At 34.7% G+C, this 22927-nt stretch overlaps 1 protein-coding gene across 2 annotated transcripts in view; it reads left to right on the top strand.

The window, feature by feature from the left end:
• The window catches only part of RABEP1 (rabaptin, RAB GTPase binding effector protein 1), a 102747-nt gene that overhangs the window by 21906 nt on the left and 57914 nt on the right, over nt 1-22927 (top strand). For both annotated transcript variants that reach the window (XM_087825935.1, XM_087825936.1), the window contains exon 2: nt 11631-11759. In XM_087825935.1, the coding sequence (XP_087682061.1) occupies nt 11631-11759 (129 nt within the window). The remainder of the gene's footprint in view (nt 1-11630; nt 11760-22927) is intronic.

Consider the following 22927-nt stretch of genomic DNA (forward strand, 5'->3'; position numbering starts at 1 on the left):
TGATTGGAGGAGCTGTCATTTTGGTTTCCAGAGATATTGGGAAGCCCGACCGGAGTGCCTCAGTTGGTTGAGCGTTGTCTTTTGCACTGAAAGGTTGCTAGTTCAGTTCCTGGTTAGAGCACATACCTGGGTTGGAGGTCTGGGCACATATGGAAGGCAAACAATTGATTTCTCTCTCTCTCCTCTCTTCTCCTCTCTCCTTTCTCCTCTCTCTCTCTCCTCTCTCCTTTTTCCTCTCTTTCTCCTTTCCTCTTTCTTTAATCCTCTGGATTAAAAAAAAGAGAAATTGGGAACCTGATTGACTTCTATTTTGGAAAGCTGCAAGTCATAAAATGGAAGTGTCTTTAAATGTTGAAAGACTACTCAAAAGATGATGGGCAGTCAAGGACTTGACAGTTGTCTGCAAGGAGATAAAGAGCTTGCACCAGGATGTAAATTTGTGTACTTCTTCTTTCATTAAAAAATGTCAGTGAACTGAGCAATGTGTTTAGTATCTTAGTTGATTCTATATTCTGGCACAAACTCCTTATCTCATTAGACCTGTAACAAATAGTCTGTATATTACATTAGAATAGCACTGTTCTACTGTAAAAGCACAAGAGAGAAGGGAGAGAAGGGAATCTAGGTTTTTTAAAAAAATATATCTTTATTGATTTCAGAGAGAGGAAGGGAGAGGGGGAGAGAGAGAGAGAAACATCAGTGATCAGAGAGGAGTCATTGATTGGCTGCCTCCTGCACGCCCCTAACTGGGGATGGAGCCCGCAACCTGGGCATGTGCCCTGATGGGGAATCAAACTGCGATCTGAATCCTAGGTCAATGCTTAGTCACTGAGCCATGCCCCGCCGGCAGGAATCTAGGTTTTAAGATAGCTGAACTTAGGGTCTAAATTGGCTGTGAAGTATGGTGATACTTGAACAGGCTGGCAACTTGGGAAAAATAGAGAGGATAAAAGAATTAGAGGTAAAAATGAGGACTCAGAATATCTAGGGGTTACCCAATAAGCCCTCCATAATAGTGCTGTCCAATAGAACTGTAATGTGAGCCAAAGAATACAATCTAAAATTTTCTAGAAGCCTCAGTGAAAAAGGTAGAAAACAAATAAAATAGGAACCTCCAAATAGAAAAACAGGTAAAATTAATTTTTTAAAATAACAGCTTTATTGAGGGTTAATTTACATACTATCAAGTTCACCCTTTTAAATTGTGTAATTCAGGGGTTTTTAGAATACCCACAGAGCTGTGCACCCATCACCACTAATTGCAGAACATTTTTATTACCCCCAAAAGAATCCCATACCATTAGCAGTCACCCCCCCATTCCATTCCTCCTTCCCCCAGCCCCTGGCAACCACTGATCTCTTAGTCTCTCTGGATTTTCCTATTTTGGCCATTACATATAAATGGAGTCATACAATATGTAGCCTTTGGTGCCTGACTTCTTTCACTTAGCATAATGTTTTCAAGGTCCATCCATTTTGTAACATGTATCAGTACTTCATTCCTATGGATAAAATGGATAAAATTCTATTGTATACGAATACCACCACACTTTTCGATTCATCAGTTGATGGACATTGGGGTTTCCCTTTTTTGGCTATTATGAATAATGTTCCTGTGAACATTTGTGTATAACTTTCTATGGAAATTAATTTTAATAATGCACTTTATTTATACCAGTGTATTCCAGATGTTATAATTTCTGCATGTGATCACTACAAAAAGTATTGAGATATTTTAGATTTTTTTTGGTAATAAAGTCTTCAAAATTCCATATTTATTTCATACTTAACAGCATATCTCAGTTTAGTCAGTAATCTCATGTGGCCAGTGGCTACCGGCTACCATATTGGGGAGTAAAACTCAAAAAAGAAACTTAAGGGGACAACTGCTACATAGAGAAAATTCCAGTTTTCTACAAGTCAGATGTTTGCTTGTTGGCTCCTAGATTTCCTTGCTCCCTTTGCCTTGCAATGTTCCCAGTGGAATACCGTCCTTTACGTCTTCCAATCCTTGCTATCCTTTAAAATCCTGACTTATATTCTTCTTCATCAATGCGTTTTAGTTATTCCAGCTCAGACTTTTTTTTAATCCTCACCTGAGGATATTTTTTCCACTGCTTTTCAGAGAGAGTGGAAGAGAGGGAGGGAGAGAGAGAGAAACATTGATGTGGAAGAGACACATCAATTGGTTGCCTTCTGCACATACCCTGACCGGGGCTGGGGATCGAGCCTGCATCTGAGGTATGTGCTCTTGGCCGGAATTGAACCCTGGGACCCTTTAGTCCAAGGGTGGACACTCTAACCACTGAGCCGAACTGGCTAGGGCTCCAGCTCAGTTTTTTTGTTTGTTTGTTTATTTGGTGTTTATTGAACACCTGTGTGCCAACCACAGTTCTAGGTGTTGGAAATGTAGCATTGACCAGGACACATAAAGTATCTATTTTCCTTGAGTATATAACTCTAGTAAGAAGCAATATTTAAATATTCAAATATTCAGAGAAATAAGTTCAGATAGTGACAAGTGCTATGAGTATAGTAAAATTGGCCTGATGAGGAAATGACTTCTGCTGTTGACTAGCACAAATTTATTCTTGTAATTTTAAACTCATACCTCAATAAAACTGATTAAAAAATAATTTACACTTAAATTTACTAATTTTAAGCATATATATCCATGAATTTTTACAAACATATACAGTTCTGTAAGCATCACTATTATTGTGTTACAGAATGTTTTGCCCCCAAAAGTTCTTTCATGCCTCTTTGTAGTTCTCCCCACTTCTGGGCAAGTGCTGGTCTTTTGCCTTTTCTAGAATTTTTTGTAAGTGGAATCATTTTTTTGCGTATGGTTTCTTTCACTTAGCATATGCTCTTGAGCTTTACCCATGTTGTGTGTATATTAATAGCTCATTCCTTTTTGTTGCCAAATAGTATTCCATTGTGCGGATATGCCCTGATATGTTCATTTATAATGGGCATTGGGTTATTTCTAATATTTGGCTAAGTAAAGCCTATATGAGCTTTTGTATACAAGTCTTTATGTGAAAATATATTTTCATTTATAGGATTGCTGGATCTCATGGTAAGTGTGTTTATAGGAAACAGCCAAACTGTTTTCCAAAGTGGTTGTACTATTTTGCATTCCCACCAGCAGCCTTACCAAAACTTGGTAAATCCAAGCACAAAATAAGGATTAAATTTAACTACACATATAGTGAATTCTTAGAGTCCCAAGCCAGTAATATGTGAACTGTATTTATGAATGCCAGAAGAGTTATAGGCAGAAAACTAAATTCTTTTGGCCATTTCCTTAAGTAAGCCTAATAGTTAAGTTTTGAATAGTTGTCTTTGTCTTGTAAGTATTAATAGTTAGAAATTGTGTCTGCTCATTAGTTCAGTATCTAATACAGATTTTTTATCTGTATTATATAGTGTTTGAAATACTTGGGAAGTAGAATAACATCAGTTTGTACAAATTGAATAGATAACAGTCCATTTTTACCCGTGCATATTATATCAGCTTTTGGACACCAGCTTTGGACAGTTATGATAATTGGACTAATTGTAATCAGAAAACTGTATATAGTTGGCTTATTTCTGAAGTTATCCTTATTTGGCAACTATTTGAGACTTTTTTCATGATTTATATTTTCAGTATACATTCCATATGGAAATAATGGTAGAATGTAGCTTTATAGCCTTATAGGAATATAGGAATAGAAAATGGAATATAGTTTATACTGTGTTGTTTATTGAACATTCACTGAAATTTCCGTTGTTTTGTTCACAGTTATTTCTGTATTTTTTTACTTTTTCTCAAAGTTTTGTTTACCTGTTTGTCTTGATTGATAACTTTGCTTGAATATAATTTCTAGAACATTTAAAAAATAGATTATTAAGCAAGTGGTTTATGAGCATTTTAGGAAATAAAGTGATTTTGTAGTTAGCACTAGGAAGAAGCTCTGCAACAAGATGAGCCAAATGAAGATCTCCATTTTTTAGCAGAATTATGAACCTGAAACTTTTTGTATTCTGAAGTAGTTTATAGTAACTATCATTTGAGAGTCTATTACATGTGAGTTGCTTTTATATGATGCTGTCTCTAATTTTCATAGTATGTGATACTCTGCAAATGGTATTATCTTTATTTTAATATGGAAATCCTGGTAAGGCTTAAACTACTTGCCCCACTTCATATAACAGAAGCTGTGTTTGGGTTGAAGCACAGGTTTCTGACTCCAAAATTGTGGATAACTTATTTTTGAATTTTAATAAGGCATTTGACTACACTTAAGAAATCGTGGATAAGACGAAGAAATGTGATTTGGTACTAAAGATAGTTGGAATGAATTTGTAACTAATAGAGTAATCTAATATACTAATGTCAACCTCCACGTAGAACTATACTTGGATAGTTCTTAGATTAGAACTATCATTAGTTCTAATTAAAACTTTGTTTAAACAAAACAAAACTCTGCAACCTGGGTAAAATTGCACCAGATATAAGTTGAAGGGAACCTTGGCTTAATTGTAGTTCAAGAATTAAAAATAGTATTAGATTATGTTAATGTAATGGACTAACAGTGACAATATAGGGGTGTTATTAAGAGTATAGCCCTTGCCTAGCCGGGTGTGGTTCAGTGGTTGACCATTCACCTAGGATCCAGGAGATTGTGGTTCGATTCCTGGTCAGGGCACATGCCCGGGTTGCAGGCTCGATCCCCAGTCAGGGTTGTGCAGGAGGCAGCCAATCAATGACTCTTTCATCATTGATGTTTCATCTCTCTCTCCTCTTCTCCCTTCCTCTCTCTGAAATCAATAAAGATATATTTAAAAAAACAAAACAAAAAGTATAGCCCTTAATATGTTTCCAAGAGACTCTATGCTAGTATATCGTATTTGGATCAGAATGTCCCATTTTATGTAGTATTTGATTACCTGTAGTATGCTGGGAGAGCAACTGAGATAATGAAGAATTTAGAAATTATTAAAGGGTTAGGAAGGATTTCATCTGGAGAAGAAAGGAGAGGACAGTGTGGGATATCAGATATTAGGACATTTCCTCTCAAATTCTAGAGGACAGAACTAAGATCTCTAAGGAAGCTGATTTAGGGTTGTGTTACTAAAAGTAGATATTTCTAACAGATGACTAGTTATCTAAGGGAATGGGCAGGGGGAGGTTAATCTAAAATCTCTGAATGGTGGAATTGCCTGATCCCATGAGGCAGTGAACTGAATTATTAGATTTATGTTCATGTGGAAGCCATATGATCACCTGTCTGCGATATTTTAGGAATGGATTCCTGCATTAGTTAGTAATTGAGGGTTTTCAAACTATTTTGATCTCTCACCACAGTAAGAAACACATTTTTCATTGCAATCCAGTATAAATGTGTGAGTACAGGTTTCCCCTGCTATCTGAAAGTAGAGACTTCCTATGAAAATTTTCATAAGCTGAAATGGGATAAAGTGAAGAAATTACCAGTTTATATGGAAAATTTTTTGAGTGTTCCCAGACCCAAAAAATAACTTACTAAATCATACCAAATAACATATAAAACCTAAAATAACACTAGCATATAGTAAAAGCAGTGCCATTCACTCTGCCTCTGTAATGACTCCCTGCAAAACAAACACAACACTATTTTTGTTTTTTGCCTTTTAAAAGTGAAAATACTCTTTCTGTTAGTGAAAATAGGTAGTACTGTTGGCCTTTTCTAAATGCAGAGCAATATAAGACGAACTTTTGAAAAGTGGGGGACACCTGTATCTGAAATCCAAATTTCATGAAATAACATATGCCCATATTAAAGGTGCTGGTATTTTCAGTTATATTTCATTATTGTTAAAAGACAGATTGCTAAACCACTACATTGATTCACCAACTCAGTTTGAAATACACTGGACTAGAATAATCTAAAATCCTTATACTATGATTCTATGATTGTTTCTATTCAAGTAATGTAACACTACGAACCAAAATTAGACCCAGAAAATTCCACACTGCAGATGCTGGGAGGTTATTAATTTTGGTCATAAACGTCTTTAGGGAGGTTAAAAATGAGAACACATTTGTGTCCTTCGATTGTTTCTGCCTCCATCCTTACTACCCCCTGCTACCTCCACCCCCAAATCAGGCTTTTCCATTGTTTCTTCTCCTTAATGCTCCCGTTGCCCTTTTGAAGAATCTCAAAGAGCTTTTCATTACCTAATTTTTCATGTGAATTAATATTTGGTGCCAGTTCTTTCACTTAGTACTTTTTCCTGGATTCATAATAATATCTTCAGTTAACAGAAACACCTAATCTTTACATAAACATTGGCTTTCTTATTTGAAATCCATCATCTTAAAAGTGTTACTTTTATCTGAAGTATTATGACATCTAATTGCTTTCAGAAAATTACAAAAAAGTAAGACAAAATAAGACATTTTACTTTGATTCACAGAAGAAGGCTAAGAAGTTGTTCTGTTTAAACTTCTTCACCATATGTTATTGTTTTAGAATTGGTGTATCTCAGTAAATGGACAAGGTGAAAGGATGCAGTTTCTTACTTACAGTTGCTAAAGTCAGATGTTTTGAGGATTATATAAAGTGAAATGGGATTATATGTAAAGTGAAATGACAACTTTCTGTTGTACTGAAGGATTTGATTATCTTTTGTGTTATGGAAAAAGTGCTTCCCAAATGCCATATGTATTTGTTACAATACTATAAGGCGATTGAATGGTGATCCAATTACTTGCCTGTGGGTTACAGCTTGTCTGTGGTGGGCATTCTCTAGATTAGTAATTCCTGCCAGCTCCATCCACTCTACTTTCTCCTCTCCGCTTCTTCTAAGTAATTGTGGGTTTATTTAAATATTAGACTAAACAAGTCACAATTCAGGGTGTAGATATACTGTAAATAATAATCATTTTTAGTAACTCCTAAAAGAAGCTGGACATGGGTTTTTAGAGCACCAAAAGAAGGCTAGCTGGAAGGTCATTTCTGAAACTGAAGAAATTATGTTTTTAAGAAAATTAATCTATTTTAGCAAATTGCTAGTCCTGGGAAAATATAAGTATAATTTTTAAAATGACTGTTTAGTATTTTAAAATATTTTAAGACCACTGAAGTAAATTATGTGCACTTTTTATGAGCACAACTATTGAGGTGGGGCAAGAAGATAATATTATAATCATTATAACTAAAAAAATGAAGCACTTCGTTACATTTAAGTTAAATTCAATCAGTGTAATTTATTCTTTTAATTACCCCTTGATTCAGAGAGGCAGCCACTCAGTGTAATTCGTCATATTCTTTCTAGTCTTTTTCTGTGTGTGTTTTGAATAGTTCCTGTTGTATTGCATATAATTTTGTATCTTTTTTTTTTTTAGTTAATATAATTTTTCTGGCTTGATATTATTCCAATGGATGGGTGTACCTACCATACTTAAAAGTGTTATTTTTAAAACCCAATGATACACATCAAGACTTCTGAGTCTCAGGAGCTGTTCAGATTCTTTTGTTACACTAGTTATATTTTCCATTGTATTTTCTTTGTGTGTGTGTGTTTGGAAATTGAACATCTTTAAACAAAAAGATTCTTGTGATATTTGATGTAAACTGCTTTTTTCCCCTTGTCCCATTGCTTATTTCATCAAATTTAGTACAGTGTTAGAAGAATGTAGTAGTAGGATAAAGCTTGGGGCTTAAAAATATTTTAAAGTTATTATATATTCTCCCATTCATATCAGAATTAGGGAAAGAGGTAACTCTAAGAATTTTTGAATACTTAATTTATTTACCATATTATTGTTTTCTTTTTCTCTTCTTTCTGTGTTGTTGCTTAATTCAGACTTTTAAAAAAATTTAAATGATTTTTATTTTTCAACTACAGTTGACATACAATATTATATTAGTTTCAGGTGTACAACCTGAAACCCCTCTCCCATCTGGCAGCCATCACTAGGTTGTAATTAGACATTATATAACTTATTAAGTGATCAGCCTGATAAATCTAGTACCCATCTGACACCATACATAGTTATTACAATATTATTGACTATATTCCCTATGTTGTACTTTACATCCCCATGAATATTCTGTAACTACCAATTTTACTTTTATTGTTAATTCTCACCTGAGGATATTTTTTCCATTGATTTTTTTAGAGAGAGTGGAAGGGGGAGGGGAGGGATGGAGAGAGAGAGAAAGAGAAAGAAACATTGATGTGAAAGAGACACATTGATTGGTTGCCTCCCCCACTTGTCCCAACTGGGGCCCGGGATCGAACCTGCAACCCAGGTATGTGCCTTTGACTGGGAATTGAACCCGAGACAGTTTGGTGCACTGTCCAACACTGAGCCACACCATCCAGGGCCCAATTTGTACTTCTTATACCCTTCACCTTTTTCTGTCATACTTGAACCCCTCTCCCATCTGGCAGCCATCAAAATGTTCTATGAGTCTTTTTCTGTTCTGCTTGTTTATTTTGTTTTTATCTTTTTTAGTCCTCACCTGAGGATATTTTTCCATTGCTTTTCAAAGAGAGTGGAAGGGTGAGAGAGAGAGGGGGGGAGAGAGAAACATCGATGTGAGAGAGACACATTGACTGGTTGCCTCCTGCATGCTCCCTGACTGGGGCCAGGGATCGAGCCTGCAACCAAGGTACATGCCCTTGGCCAAAATTGAACCCAGGACCCTTCAGTCCATGGGCTGATGCTCTAACCGCTGAGCCAAACTGGCTAGGGCTGTTTTTTAAATTCAGTTGTTGAGAAATATATATGTATTACCATCTTATTATTAATTTTTCCCTTTGCAAAAGCATTAAAAGTAGCCACTGTATAAGATAGTTTTCTCCTTTTTCTTATTGCTCAAATAAAGGGTAACAATTTAAGAAATTGTGAAATGGTTAAGGAAGACTGGTATACTGATAGCTCTCAGCTGCTAAGTTATAGAAAGCTTAATATTGTTGAAGGTTAACATTAACACTAATTAATTTGTCCATGATGCTTTGAAGATACATAGTAATAGGGAAGGGTATGAGCTGGAAGTGTAAGCATGGAACTGAGTCAGAATCATGAGGTTGGAAATAACTTCTGGTCTTTTGAGGCTATATACAAAGTCACTTGATCACTCTACCTTTTTCCTTTATTCATTAAATATCACTAATTTAATAGTTATAGCTAACAAATTTTTTCTATATGCCAGGCTAAGAACTTTTTACATAAGCTATTAGCTAGTTATTATGAACTACTTACTTACTAGTCACCATGTTAGAAAAATAATACAGCATTTTGTGTGATGAGAGCTATTTTCAGTTTGATTTGTAGTTGATTGCTAATGCATTAGGATATGCTTATTTGTAAGCTTCCCTGCTGTCTTATGCAAGGTGAATTGATTTTTCTAGATATAGCAGTGGAGGCATCCTTGTAAAAAGCTGTTGTTTTGGCCTTTTTCTATGTGGTGGAATTGTTAGAAGTACTTGAAGTAAATTAAAAATTTTTTACTTAAAAAAAAAAGAGAATAAGGGAGTTACTTACTATATCCTCAAAGGGATCTATGATTACTAGAATTGAAAACTGTCCTGAAGCCTGGAGAGGCAGCCAGACCTCTGGGTGTGTACTTTGCCTAAACTGTGCGTCAGAGCCAGGACAGGGTTGGGAGTAGTGAAAACACACTTAATCTTAGCTTCAATTTTAAAGGCTGAATTTTAGTTTTTATTGACTACATTAGCCTCAGTTTATAAATATTATGTTGAAAGGTGTGGGTATTTTGTGTGTGTGTTTTGGTGGAAGTAGTAGAGCCCTTCTCTACCTTATGCAGTAATTAATAGCTACCTGTAATATTAAAGTGTTAAGTGGAAAACCTGTTTAATTTATTTAACAATTGGAGGTAGACATTAAAAATACAAGAGAAATAAATAGCATAGAGAACAAGTTTTCTTCATGGTAGATAACTGCACATTTCCCCACTCTAGTGGATTCTCCATTCCTCTCTTTCTTCAAAGGTTATCAGATATTCAAATGACCAGATGTCATTCTTTGCTTTGACTTAAAGACCCTAATATTTGCTCCACAAAATGACTCCTTACCTTTAATAGCATGGAACTCAAAGCCACAATCATTTACCTTTTCTGCCATGACTTTTATCAATACTGTTAAATCTGTAGTGAACTTAGTCTGAAGATGTCATGGGAATGAACTAGTATTGGTTTTAGTTCATTATTTATTATCAGAGGAGTTGTAGAGAACTTTGAAAAACTCATGGAAGATATTAATGACCACATTCTAATACTAATAGATAAATCCTTGATACATTTTCCAGTCTTTTTTTAATATACTATAAAATGAGCTCTCAATTAAATTTAGTAATGGGTTGAGGGAGGGGAGGATCTTCAGAGATAATCTCAGATCATGGTTAAAATTATAGGCACCCTAGCCAGTTTTACTCAGTGGTTAGAGCATCAGCCTGTGGACTGAAGGGTCTCGGGTTCGATTCCACCCAAGGACACGTACCTTGGTCGCAGACTTGATCGCTGGCCCTGGTTGGGGCATGCGCGGGAGGCAATCAATCGATGTGTCTTTTTCACATCGATGTTTCTCTCTCTGCCCCTCTCTCCCTTCCATTCTCTCTGAAAAGCAATGGAAAAAATATCCTCGGATGAGAATTAAAAAAAAAAAAAAATTATAGGCAAATAATCATTATCTAGGGTGGCTTGTGGGATCTCTGCTGGCCTACGTAATTTAGGCAGTGGTGTTAGAACTGATAGGTATCCCCTGGAGGGATTAGGGTCATAGCTTTGTGGCTGGGTTGCTGTCCAGGCAAAGGAGGAGGTCAGGGGCTGGACTCTTGGATTTCCCATCCCTTGCTTGAACCACAAGAGCCTCTGGGTTTGGTTTGGGTAGGCATTTGATCAGTTGTGGCCAAATTGTAGGGCCCCTCAAGTAAAAAATGTATCTCAATCTCTGCCACACCACAATCAGCATTAATCTAAAAACCAGATAATCTCCCAGTAATTGAGAGTTCATACAGAATATGCAGTTCTGTATCCTTTCTATATGAGTTTTTGATTATGATGTCAATATAATGGTAATGAATCATCTTGAAATTGGAAGAGTGCTTCAGGCTGGTATGGCTACTCTAGTCAGGGAACCTAACACTTGAGAGAAACAGGAGGTAGCAAGATTGGCAATGGGTTCATTTGTGGGATAAATAGCCCAATTTATTTATTTATTTTTGAATTTTTATAAGAGTTTATTTGAGCCAGACTGATGATACATGCTGGGGAGCAAGATCTCAAATACTCCTAGCCCAAATAATGTAATATTTAACAATTCCAGAAGTGGACCGACATTCGGTCAATTATACAAAGGGACTATTTTGGGAAATTTGCCATATGTGATTCTTCATATGTAGGCTATTTCACTTTACATGATTCATTCACTTTTTGTGTATTAAGTCTAATAGAAGTGTCTTATTATTATTATTTTTTTAAATTAGGACTTCCTAGAATGTATTGGATCTTTGCAAGAAGCCTGACTACTTGTTTTATTATAGAAATGTGCAGTTAGAATACTAATTTATTCCTGTAACAGTTAAAAAAATGAAAGTTATTACATGTTAACTACTATCTTTTTTTTCCAGTTTCTCTTCAGCAACGGGTAGCAGAATTGGAAAAAATTAATGCAGAATTTTTACGTGCACAGCAGCAGCTTGAACAAGAATTTAATCAAAAGAGAGCAAAATTTAAAGAGTTATATTTGGCTAAAGAGGGTAAGTTGATGTCTTCCCCTAACCCCCATACTAAAACTTCCTTAAAATGTCAGGTTTTTTGGTAGTACAATGTTGTCATTGAAAAAATCTTGATTTTATTTGTGCTTACATTGTATAATAAAAGCCTATTTAAAAGTAAGGGTTTAGAATGGAATTAAAAAAACAAGTTGAGCTGTTTCCAGTTCTTAGCTATTGTAAATTGTGTTGTTCTAAGACCTGGAAACAGCCTAAGTGCCTTTCAGTAGATGAGTGGATAAAAAAGCTGTGGGACATTTACACCATGGAATACTATGCAGCTGTAAAGAAGAAGGATCTTGTACCTTAGCAACAGTATGGATGGACCTGGAGAATATTATGCTAAGTGGAGTAAGCCGGGCAGAGAAAGACAAATATCACATGATCTTACTTATATGTGGAATCTAAAGAACTTAATAAACTGATGAACAAAATAGATTCAATGACATGGAAGCATGGATCAGACTGATGAATCTCAGAGGGAAGGTGGGTGGGTTGGGAGAGATTAACCAAATAATTTATAGCATATACACATAACCCAAGGACACAGACAATGGTGTGATGAGGGACTGGAGAGGGGGGTGGGTGCGGGGTGGAAGGGGTCAGTGGGGAGCAAAGGGGACATCTGTTAATATTTTGAACAAGGAAAAAACAAACAAACAAAAAGACAAGTTGAAAAATCATTATTCAGATTTTTCCTTGTTTTTTAACCTTAATTATGATATGTATAGTGGACTACAGTTCTGGGACACAGGACTTTCAGTGCTCTGAACACTTGAGAGATAGCCCCAGACAAATCAGGACTGTTGACATTCTAATAATAGCCCTAGCTATGTTATAGTAAAACTGATAGTTCATGGAATTTATCTAACAAATGTTCAGTTTTTTATTAATAAATATTTGTTTAATACCTACTATGAGGCAGACATTGTGTCCAGAAGGAGCAAGAGTCACATGGTTCTTTAACTCATAGAACTTGAACCCTAGTGAGGAAAATAGATATTAAGTGATTGTGTGAGTTCTTTAAAAACAGGAGGATACAGGAGATCATATCATGAGGGACCTAATCTGAAGGGTAAGGAAAAGGGCTTACATTTTAGGTACCGACCTAGGGAAATATGGATATGTTTTTCACAGCCCTCTTGACCAGTGACTTTCAAACATTGACATGGATAAAAATCACCTGGAGAGCTTGTTAGAACATGTATGTTATGTTGGTGTGGGGCCTGAGAATTTGCATTTCTAGTAAACTCATAGGTGACTGCAGTATTGCTAATCCAAGAACCACAGTTTGAGAACCACTAGACTAGTGATCATTCAACTTTTAAATTTATTTTAAATTTTAAAAATGTAAAGGATGGAAGTTCTATTACGTTACCAATATTGACAATTTAAATGGAAACTTCATGCATTTAAACATATCCAGTGGAATTGATCGTAGTGATTTAATACCATCACCATCCGTTTAAGGAAAAACATATATGAATATGCTCTTTAGTAGAAACTTTGCATTTTCTTTTTATACCTCCCTTAGTATATTCTGAAAAAGTTTTTTTTTAGATCACAAACTGGAGTGTGCAACAGAATTTTACCTGTAGACTTTGTTATAGAACAAAGATCATAGGGCCCCATTCCCCAGAGTTTCTGATTAACTAGATCTTTAGGATCTTGGAATTGGCATTTCTAGCAAGTTATCAGGTGATGCTGATGTTGATTCAGGGACCACACTTTGAGAACCATTGGCCTAAAGTAGTATTTTATTCTAAAAAGCCATTAAAAATTGATCAGCCCTGTCTGGGTAGCTCAGTGATTAGAGGGTCATCCCAATACAACAAGGTTACGAGTTCAGTTCCCAGGCAGGGCACATACAAGAATAAACCAATAAATACCTAAATAAGTAGAACAACAAATTGATATTTCTCTCTCTCCCTTCCTCTCTCTAAAACCAATAAGTTAAATTAAAAATAAAAAAATTTGACCAGACTTCTCTGTAAGAAAAATATGTATGTAAATTTCTTCTGTATTGAGTTATTAGTTATTAAAAGTACACAGTTGATCATACTATAAATATTTTACACATTTAAAAAATAATTATTAAAATGTGAAAGATAGCCCTGGCTGTTGTGGCTTGGTTGAAGTGTCATCGGGTGCACTGGAATGTCTCAGGGTTGATTCCCTATCAGGGCACATGTGAAGGCAACCCTGATCTATATTCCTTTCTTTCTTGCTTGTGCGCTCGCTCTCTCCCTCCCTCTCCCCCCTCCCTCCCCTCCCCTTTCTTCCCTCTCTAAAAAAAGCAATTAAAAACAAAGTTTAGCCCTGCCGGGCATGGCTCAGTGGTTGAGTGTTGACCTAGGATCAAGCGATCAGAGTTCGATTCCTGGTCAGGGCATATGCCCGGGTTACGGGCTGGATCCCCGGTCAGGGGCCTGCAGGAGGCAGCCAGTCCGTGACTGTCATCATTGATGTTTCTATCTCTCTCTCTCCCTCTCCTTTCCTCTTTCTGAAATCAATAAAGATATATAAAAAACCAAAAAAACCCCACAAAGTTTAATTGTAGCCGGTTTGGCTCAGTGGTTAGAGTGTCAGCCTGTGGACTGAGGGGGTCTTGGGTTCGATTCCAGCCAAGGGCATGTTTTTTGGTTGCTGGCTCGATCCCTGGCCTTTGTCGGGGCACATGCAGGGGGAGCTGCCAATCGATGTTTCTCTTTCTCTCCCTTCTATTCTCTTTGAAAAGCAATGGAAAAAATATCCTCTATGAGGATTAAAAACAACAAAAAAAAATAAAAAAGTTTGAGATGTAAAAATTATTGGAAATGCAGGTCTTATGAGATATATTGGGTCTTCCTCCCAATTAAGTCATTAACCTCTGGGTGAATATTATCTATTTCTAGAAAAATGTAAGATTCAGATTTTTGTTTGTTTTAAATAGATACAAATGCTGAGAACCTTTGGGCTCATAAATAAGTAGGTAGATATAGAAGTTTAAAAATAGCAATTATTTTATTCATTTAGCTTTCTGAATTATATGTTAAATCACAAAGTGTTCTAGCTTCAAAAATATTTTTATTCTATTGGCTGGCAACTCAGTTAGGTCTTCCTTCAATTTTATTGAAAGCAGACTTTGCAGCCACTTCACCTGGCAAAAGATGTGTTGCTGGGTTATTAATCATTCACTTTTTTATTACTGACATTAGTAATTTAAATTGTTTCTCTGGTTTGATACCACAGAAGAGTTTTTAATACAATAGGGCAGTGAACCATAGTAAAATTCAGGATGAGTAAAAAGCCTTTTGTTAAGTTAGAGAAAAATGTTAAGAAAAGGGTGGTGGGCAAGGAGGATTTACATTTAAACAATTCTCTGTTTTAGGAAAGAATATTAGATTTGAGGATCTAGAAGTGGATTCCTTTAAAGCAACTTGTGCCTGTGAATTCCCTGGAAAATCTTTGCATACCCCCAGGGGTACATGAACACTTTGAAAACCACTGCCTTAGAGTGGTAGTATTCAGGCTACAGATTGTAAGCTATTGATGGGGTAACAAAATTGAGGGGATTGTGACCAACAATTTTTAAAAAAAGGAAAATGGAAAATAAAAGCACATTATACTTGGTAAGGTTAAGTAAGTATAGCTGCACAAAATTTTTTGTTTTAGTTACATATATATGTGTATGTATAGAGTATGGGATATAAAATATATTTCTTGCTATGAGTTGTGGTCAAAGAAGTTTGAAAGCCACTGTTCTTAGGCCTTACAGAATTCTGCCCTGACTTGCAGATGCTTACTGACTATATAGTATGGGATGGGGATTTTTTTTTCCTCATGGCTTACAGGAGGGCTGTTTTCTGTTTTATTTTGTTCCTTCATAGGCTGACAAGGAGGTGGGAAAGCTGGTGTTCCTGTTTAGGCATGGTGGCAATCTGTAGGACACTGTGGAGGTTGGGGTGAATGAGATACGGTTTTTATCTTCCAGAAAGTGTAGTCTACTGGGGTAGATAATGCATTTTGCACAGTATCATCACTGTTTGAATATATGTTAAATGTCATGAGAAATAAGTTCTGTCCAATTCTTCATTATGTTCATGTGAATTTGTTAACCTTTCCCTTTTAAAATTTGTTTTAACCTTGAATTGATGAGATACCACTTTAAACTCTGTGCAATAGTATGTTCTTGTTAGGATGACCTGTGATACTTTTAATGTATATGTATATGTAAGGTCATGGCAGTATTTCCTCTGATGACCATTTCAAACTCAGTAGGATACTGGCTAGTGACATCTGATTTTCCCTTCACCTCTCACAACAATAATTCTGTAGCTTCATCATCCTCTCTACAGTTTTGTCTTTCAGTCTTTGTTTATTCAGTAAATTCAAGTTAATCTCGTCCAAAGTTTGTTCATTTGCTCTGTTTTTTTATCCCTAAATAAAACGGTTAGGTTTTCCCTTCTTTTGTTATTTTTTTCTTTGAAATTATAAAATTGACTTTTCTATAAAATTCTGAAGAAATGAAAATGACCAAGAACCTCTAATTTCTGAAATGCATGATCAATTATAGGTTTTAATCTCTGATCTCTTAAAGAGCTTGTAATGTGGGCTTATTCAGAAAACATACTGGATGTGTTAAAGTTGCTTTGAGTATACCTAGACCCAGTAAATCTGTATGTGTATTGTTGTACCTTTACTATTTGAAGTTTACGGTGAACCTAAGCTGGCCATAAAGAACAGTTGAGGTAACTTTTTACAAAAATTTGAAAGGAATAATGTGAAACTTTTTGAGAGATTTTGTGGTGTTTCTGAAGAAAATGCATAGTATTTAAAAGGTAAATGTTGATTTAGTTTTTGTTGTGGCTGTTTGCCTATATCAGAATTAAAATAAAATTTAAAGATGTCTTCTAAAGCAGCAACTTATATTATTACATATACTGTGAAGTATAAGCCTAGTCTTTTATTATTGTCACAGGTGATAACAGTATAAGCCATTGTTTTGCGGTTTTCAGCAGTCTTTGTCTGTTTTATCTTTCAGCAAACCAGGTCAAGGTAACCCCAGAAGTCCAAACACTGGTATTTTTCCCAATAGGAACAGCTTTTGCTTTGGTGTTTTCACTTATTTAGAGAATAGCTGAAATATAAGTGCAATTGGTAATGAGGAATGTTAATAACAGATTACCTTTTGAATCCTCTTACTGCCTGTTCCTACCTTAGTATCCATTCTTTTCCCAGCTGACTTCAACTGGAAATGTTATGAATATTACAGAAAGTTTTGTTACTTTTTCGTTAAACTGGGAAAAAAGTATGTAGCTTTTGAAGAAAGTATTTTATTTAGCTTTTTCCTTTAACCAACTTCAGTGCAAAGCTGCATGAGACAGCAAACAAGTGGCCATAGAGTTTTCAGTGTGAAGGAAAACAGTAGAAATAGAGCTCACGTTAATCGCCAGAAGACAGTGAAATTTTTAGTGTTGGTGAAAAGGATTTTTGTACATGGTCATAATTTATATAAAGCTCTGATGCTAATTAGAGTTTCAGTAGTTAAATGCTAGGTTTAGGTCGATATTTGTGGTTCAGATACCATAAGCTTGCACTTAGATATGAAAATAAAACTAGAGTATATTTAAAAATACTAAAATTAAAAAAAATTCTTATTTAAAAATATTTAAGAAATATTAAATTAATATTAAATTAGGTATTAAAATATTAAATAAATATTAGAAACCATTAGGAATCTTGGCAACACAAATAAATTGAGATAAGGTAAATAAATGATTTAAACTATACACAAGGCACAGAGATTTTAGTAAATTAGAAAACAGTATTGAGGAGTTTTCCAGTGAGAGAGAAATATCAAATAGAGGATGAATTGAGTCTTCATCACACATCTAAAAAAAAAATTCCAGAAGAGAATTAAGGGACTAGTAGAGAATATGAGGAGATGATAACAGATTTTTCAAGCATTAAGAAATATAAAGTGAGTCTTCAACATAAATACTAAGTACTGAGCAGGGAAAATAATAGTAAATTCAGACTTTGACACATCTTAAACTGTAGATCAAAAATGAAAACAAAATGTTCAAAGCTACCAGAGAGAAGAAACAATTATGTTAACAGGAGAAACAACACAAGCAAAATAGATACCGGGACAATGAAATAAGATCTTCAAAGTGCAGAGAAAAAATAATTGTCAATCTAAAATTTTATATGCAGCCTAAGTATTCAAGAGTGAGAGCAAAATAGATAATATTTCAGGCATAGAAAAACTAAGTATTTGTCACCCACATAAATCACCGAAAGAACTAGTAAAGATAACATTTACATGAAGAAAAGTAAACATAGAGTGAATGTATAGGATATAAGAAACAGTACCAACCATAGAAACTGATCAGTCTGACTATAAAAACAAAAGACTTTCTAGTTCACTTTATTTTTTTTGAAAGGACAAAGTGAAACAAACGCAATAATAACAAGATTGGGGCTTAAAGGCAAGAAGCATTGAAGAGATGGAGAAGGCTGTTATAATGAAAGAGATCATCTACCAAGAAAAAGTAACAATCATGAACCTGTATGTACCTTACAAAATAGCCATGACACATCATGTAAAAAGGTGATAGAACTACAAGGAGAAATTGGTAAATGTGCACATAGATGTTTAACATTATAGCGATTGCTAGATCAAGCAATAGGTAGTTATAATAGCTTTGAGCAACAGAATTTTAAAAAGCTTGATCTTTGAGAAATTCTCTACCCAAGAAACCACAAATATGCCCCCCCTCCCCCTTAACCAGTAGTTCCCCTATATCCACAGTTTTCCCTTTCCACGATTTCATTACCTGAAATCAGCTGGGGTCTGGAAATATTAAATAGAAAATTCCAGAAATAAAAAATTGATGTTTTAAATTGCATGCCATCCTGAGTGGTGTGATGAAATTTTGCACTATGCTATCCCATCCCTCCCAGGATGTGATTCATCCCTTTGTCCAGTATATCCATGCTGTAACTGCTACTGGCCCATTAGTTACTTAGGAGCAACATCAGAGGCTACACACTTGGAGGTGGGGTGGTGAGAAGTAGACTTTACTAAAACAATCCATTCAACCACTTAAACAAATAAACAGCAGACAGCAGTAACAAGCCAGGAAGGGGTGGTGATAAACCAGTACTAGAATTACTGCAATATATTGTCAAAAATCTCATTTTCATAAAAAATATTTAGGAGATATGACATAAACAGGAAACTGTGATCCATACAAAGGAAAAAGAGCATGCAGTGCCTGTGAGGGTGACCTCATGTCAGATTTAACAGACAAAGACTTCAAAGTAGTCGTAAATATGTTCAAAGAACTGAGGAAAACCATCCTGAAAGAAGTAAAGTGTGACAATGTTTCATCCAATAGAGAATATCTATAAAGAGAAATTATAACAAAGAACCAAATGGAAATTCTCAAGTTGAAAAGTATAATTAAAATAAAAAATTTACTATATGGGTTCAACAGATTTGAACTGACAAAAGAAAGAATTGGTTAACTTGAGGGTAGGTCACTTAAGATTATTCAGTCTGAAGAATAGAAAGAAAATAGAAAAATGAACAGAGCCTCATAGGAATGTGGGATATCATTAAGTGTGCTAACATGTGTAATGGGAGTGCCAGAACGAGAGGTAAGAAAGATAGAAAAAATATTTAAAGAGAGAATGGCTGAAAATTTCCCAAATTTGTTGAAAAGCAGTAACTTACACATTTAAGAAGCACATTGAACCTCAGGTAGCTTCAAGATGTGCAAAGAGATCCACATACAGACACATTATAGTAAAAATGTTGAAACCCAAAGGCGAGGAAAATATAAAAGGAGCCAGAAAAGAACAACTTGATAAGGAAACCTCAATAAGATTAAGAGCTGACTTCTCATTAGAAACAGTGGAGGGCAGAAGGCAGTGGGATGCTCAAAGGAAAAAATCCTCAGCCAAAAATCCTATATTCAGCAAAAGCATCTTTCTAAGATTAGATGAAATAAAAGACTTTCTTAGATAAACAAAAACAGAATTTTTCCTGGCAGAGTGCCTTATAAGAAATACTAAAGGAAATTTGTTTTGTTTCTCTTCTTGTTTTTTTATTTACTTTTGTTTTTTCTCCCCTCTCAGTTTCTTTCAAAGATAATTATATAAAACAATAATTACAGCAGTGTAATGTTGGGTTGTAACATATAGATGACAGTGTATATTACAATAATAGTATAGATGTGGGAGAATGGAATAAAGCTATAGAGGAGTACATTTCTATACAGTCATACCTTGGAGATATTGCAAGTTTGGCTCCATACCACTGTATTGAAATAAAGTGAATCATAATCTTTTTGCTGGTGTAGGGTCTTGCCTGTAGTTTGTAAGAAACGCAACACCTGTGAAGTGCAATAAAGTGAAGCTCAATAAAACGAGGTATGCCTGTGTTTTGTTGGAATTAAGGTTCTATAAATTTGATGTAGATTCTGTTAAGATGTGTATGGTAAACCTACAGCAACCACTAAAGAAATAACACAAGAAAATACAGTCAAACAATTATGAAAGGAATTAATATGTGACATTAGAAATTATCTGGTTGATGCAAAAAAAGGCAATAAAAAGACTAGAAGAACAAAAAGACAAAAGTTGCGGACTTAAATTCAATATATTAATGCAATATCAGTAACAGTAAATGTGAATGGATTAAACAATTCAAACAAAAGGCAGAGTTTCAGTCTGGTTAATAAAATAAACGTCTAACTATATGCTGTTTAGAAATATATTTTAGATTCAAAGATACAAGTAATTTGAAAGTAAAAAGCTAAAAAAGATATGTCTTGCAACCATAAGAAAGCTATAGTGGCCATACTAATATCAGGCAAAATAGATTTTAAACCAAAAAATGTTACTAGAGATAGAGGAACATTTTATAGTGACAAAAGGGCCAATCCATCAGGAAGACAAAATAGTTAAATACACATGTACATACAGAATTTCAAAATACAGGGAAACAAACTTGACAGAAATGAAGGGAGAAGTATACATTTTGCCAGTAATAGTTGTATAATATCCCACTTTCAGTAACAAGTAGAACAAGGAGAAGGTCAACAGGGAGATAGAAAATTTGACTGTAAAAGGATTAGAATAAGACAAAGTGTTCTCTGACCACATAGTAATAAAATTTGGGAAAATCACAAATATGGGAAAATGTTATAACATACTCCTAAGTAACCAATGGCTGAAAGAAGAAATCACAAAATTAGAAAATACTTTGAGATAAATGAAATTGAAGACACAACAGATCAACTCTTATGAGATGCAGTTAATATCATTACTTAGAGGGACATATATAGCTATAAATGCCTAAATTTAAAACAAAAAAATAAAGGCATTGCCTAATCTTTCGCCATAAGACATTGGAAAAAGAAGAGTTAATGAAACTTAAAAGCAAGTTAGTTAATGAAATGGAGAATAGAAAAGCAATAAAAATCAATGAAATGAATTCTTTGCATTCTATGGAAAGACCAACAAAATTTACAAATCTTTATTTAGCTAAGTTGACCAAGAAATGAATACAAGCTCCATTACTACTAACCTTCTAGAAATTAAAAGGGATTATCAAGGAATACTATAAATAATTATATGCTAATAAATTATATAATTTAGAAAAAATGACAAATTCCTAGAAAGATACAAAAACCAAAACTGGCTATTAGAAAATCTGAATAGACTCACTGCAAATAAGGAGACTGAATTTGTAATTTAAAAAACTACCCACAAAAAAAGAAGAAAAAAGAAAAGCCTAGGCTCAGATGACGTAAATAGAGTATTTTACTAGATGTTCAGAGACTTAACACTAATCCTTCTCAAACTCTTCTGAAAAGTAGACAGAAGGAGATTCTTTTATACTCATTTTGTGAGGCTAGTATTACCCTGATACCAAAACCAACACAGGCATTACAAGCAGAAAACTACAGACCAATATTTTTTATGGATATAGGTGCAGAAATCGGCAACAAAATAGTAGCATTCAATTCATAATTCAGAGTTACACGCCATGAGCAAGTGGGATTTATCCGAAGAATACAAGATTGGTTCAACACCTGAAAATCAAATAATCTAATACACTGCATTAATAGGATAAAAAACAAAAACATGATCTTCACTATAGACATACACAAAGCATTTGATAAAATCCAGCACCCTTTCATGATAAAAACACTAAACTGGGAATAGAAGGAAGCTTTGCCAACATGATAAAGGGCATCTACAAAAAACCCAAAGTGAACAATATCATAATAAAGACTGGATGCTTTCACCCTCAGATTGAGAATAAGTCAGCAATGTCCACTTTTAGCATTCCTCTTTATCATTGGACTGGAAGTTCTCTCCAGGGCAGTTAGCCCTCCCCCTGCCCCAATAAAAGGAATCCAGATTGGAAAGGAAGAAATAAATTTTTTTCTATTCTCAGATGACATTTTTATTATAGAAAATTGTATGGAATCCACTAAAAACTATTCAAACTAATGTACAAGTTCAGCAGGTTGCAGGATGCAAGATCAGTCTACAAAAAGTGGTATTTCTATAATACTTGCAATGAAGAAGCTGAAAATGAAGTTTTAAAGAAACAATTTCATTTATAATAGCACCAAAATGAATAATATGCTTAGGACTACATTTACAAAATAAGTGCAAAACTTGTACTCTGAAAACAAAAACTTAAATTTTTTTTAAAAGATCTAAATAATTGGAAAGACATACCATATTCATAAAGCAGATTTGATATTGGCAATACTCCCCTGATCTACAAATTCGATGCAGTGTCTTTTACTATTTCAGTTGTTTTCTTTGTAGAGATTCACAAGTTGATGCTAAAATTTATATGAAAAAGCTAGGGGGTCAGAATAGCCAAAAGATTCTTGGAAAACAAGAACCAGCCTCTTTTCATGGCTTTTAATTGTGTGAAAACATGCCAAAAATTAATGTTTAGGTTTGTATTTGTTTGTGGTTTTTCTGTTCTGATTGACAACATGGTAGTGAATAGTTGTGGGTAATTTCCAGTAAATCAAAAAGTTGCAGGGATAATTAACATGAGGAGGTGTTTAGTAGATAAACTTGAGCCTTGACAAAATTGTAGCTCTCAGAAATGAATAAAGTAATACTGATTT

Source organism: Miniopterus natalensis, chromosome 17 (assembly GCF_054644295.1).
Source record: "Miniopterus natalensis isolate mMinNat1 chromosome 17, mMinNat1.hap1, whole genome shotgun sequence".
Classification (NCBI taxonomy): Eukaryota; Metazoa; Chordata; class Mammalia; order Chiroptera; family Miniopteridae; genus Miniopterus; species Miniopterus natalensis.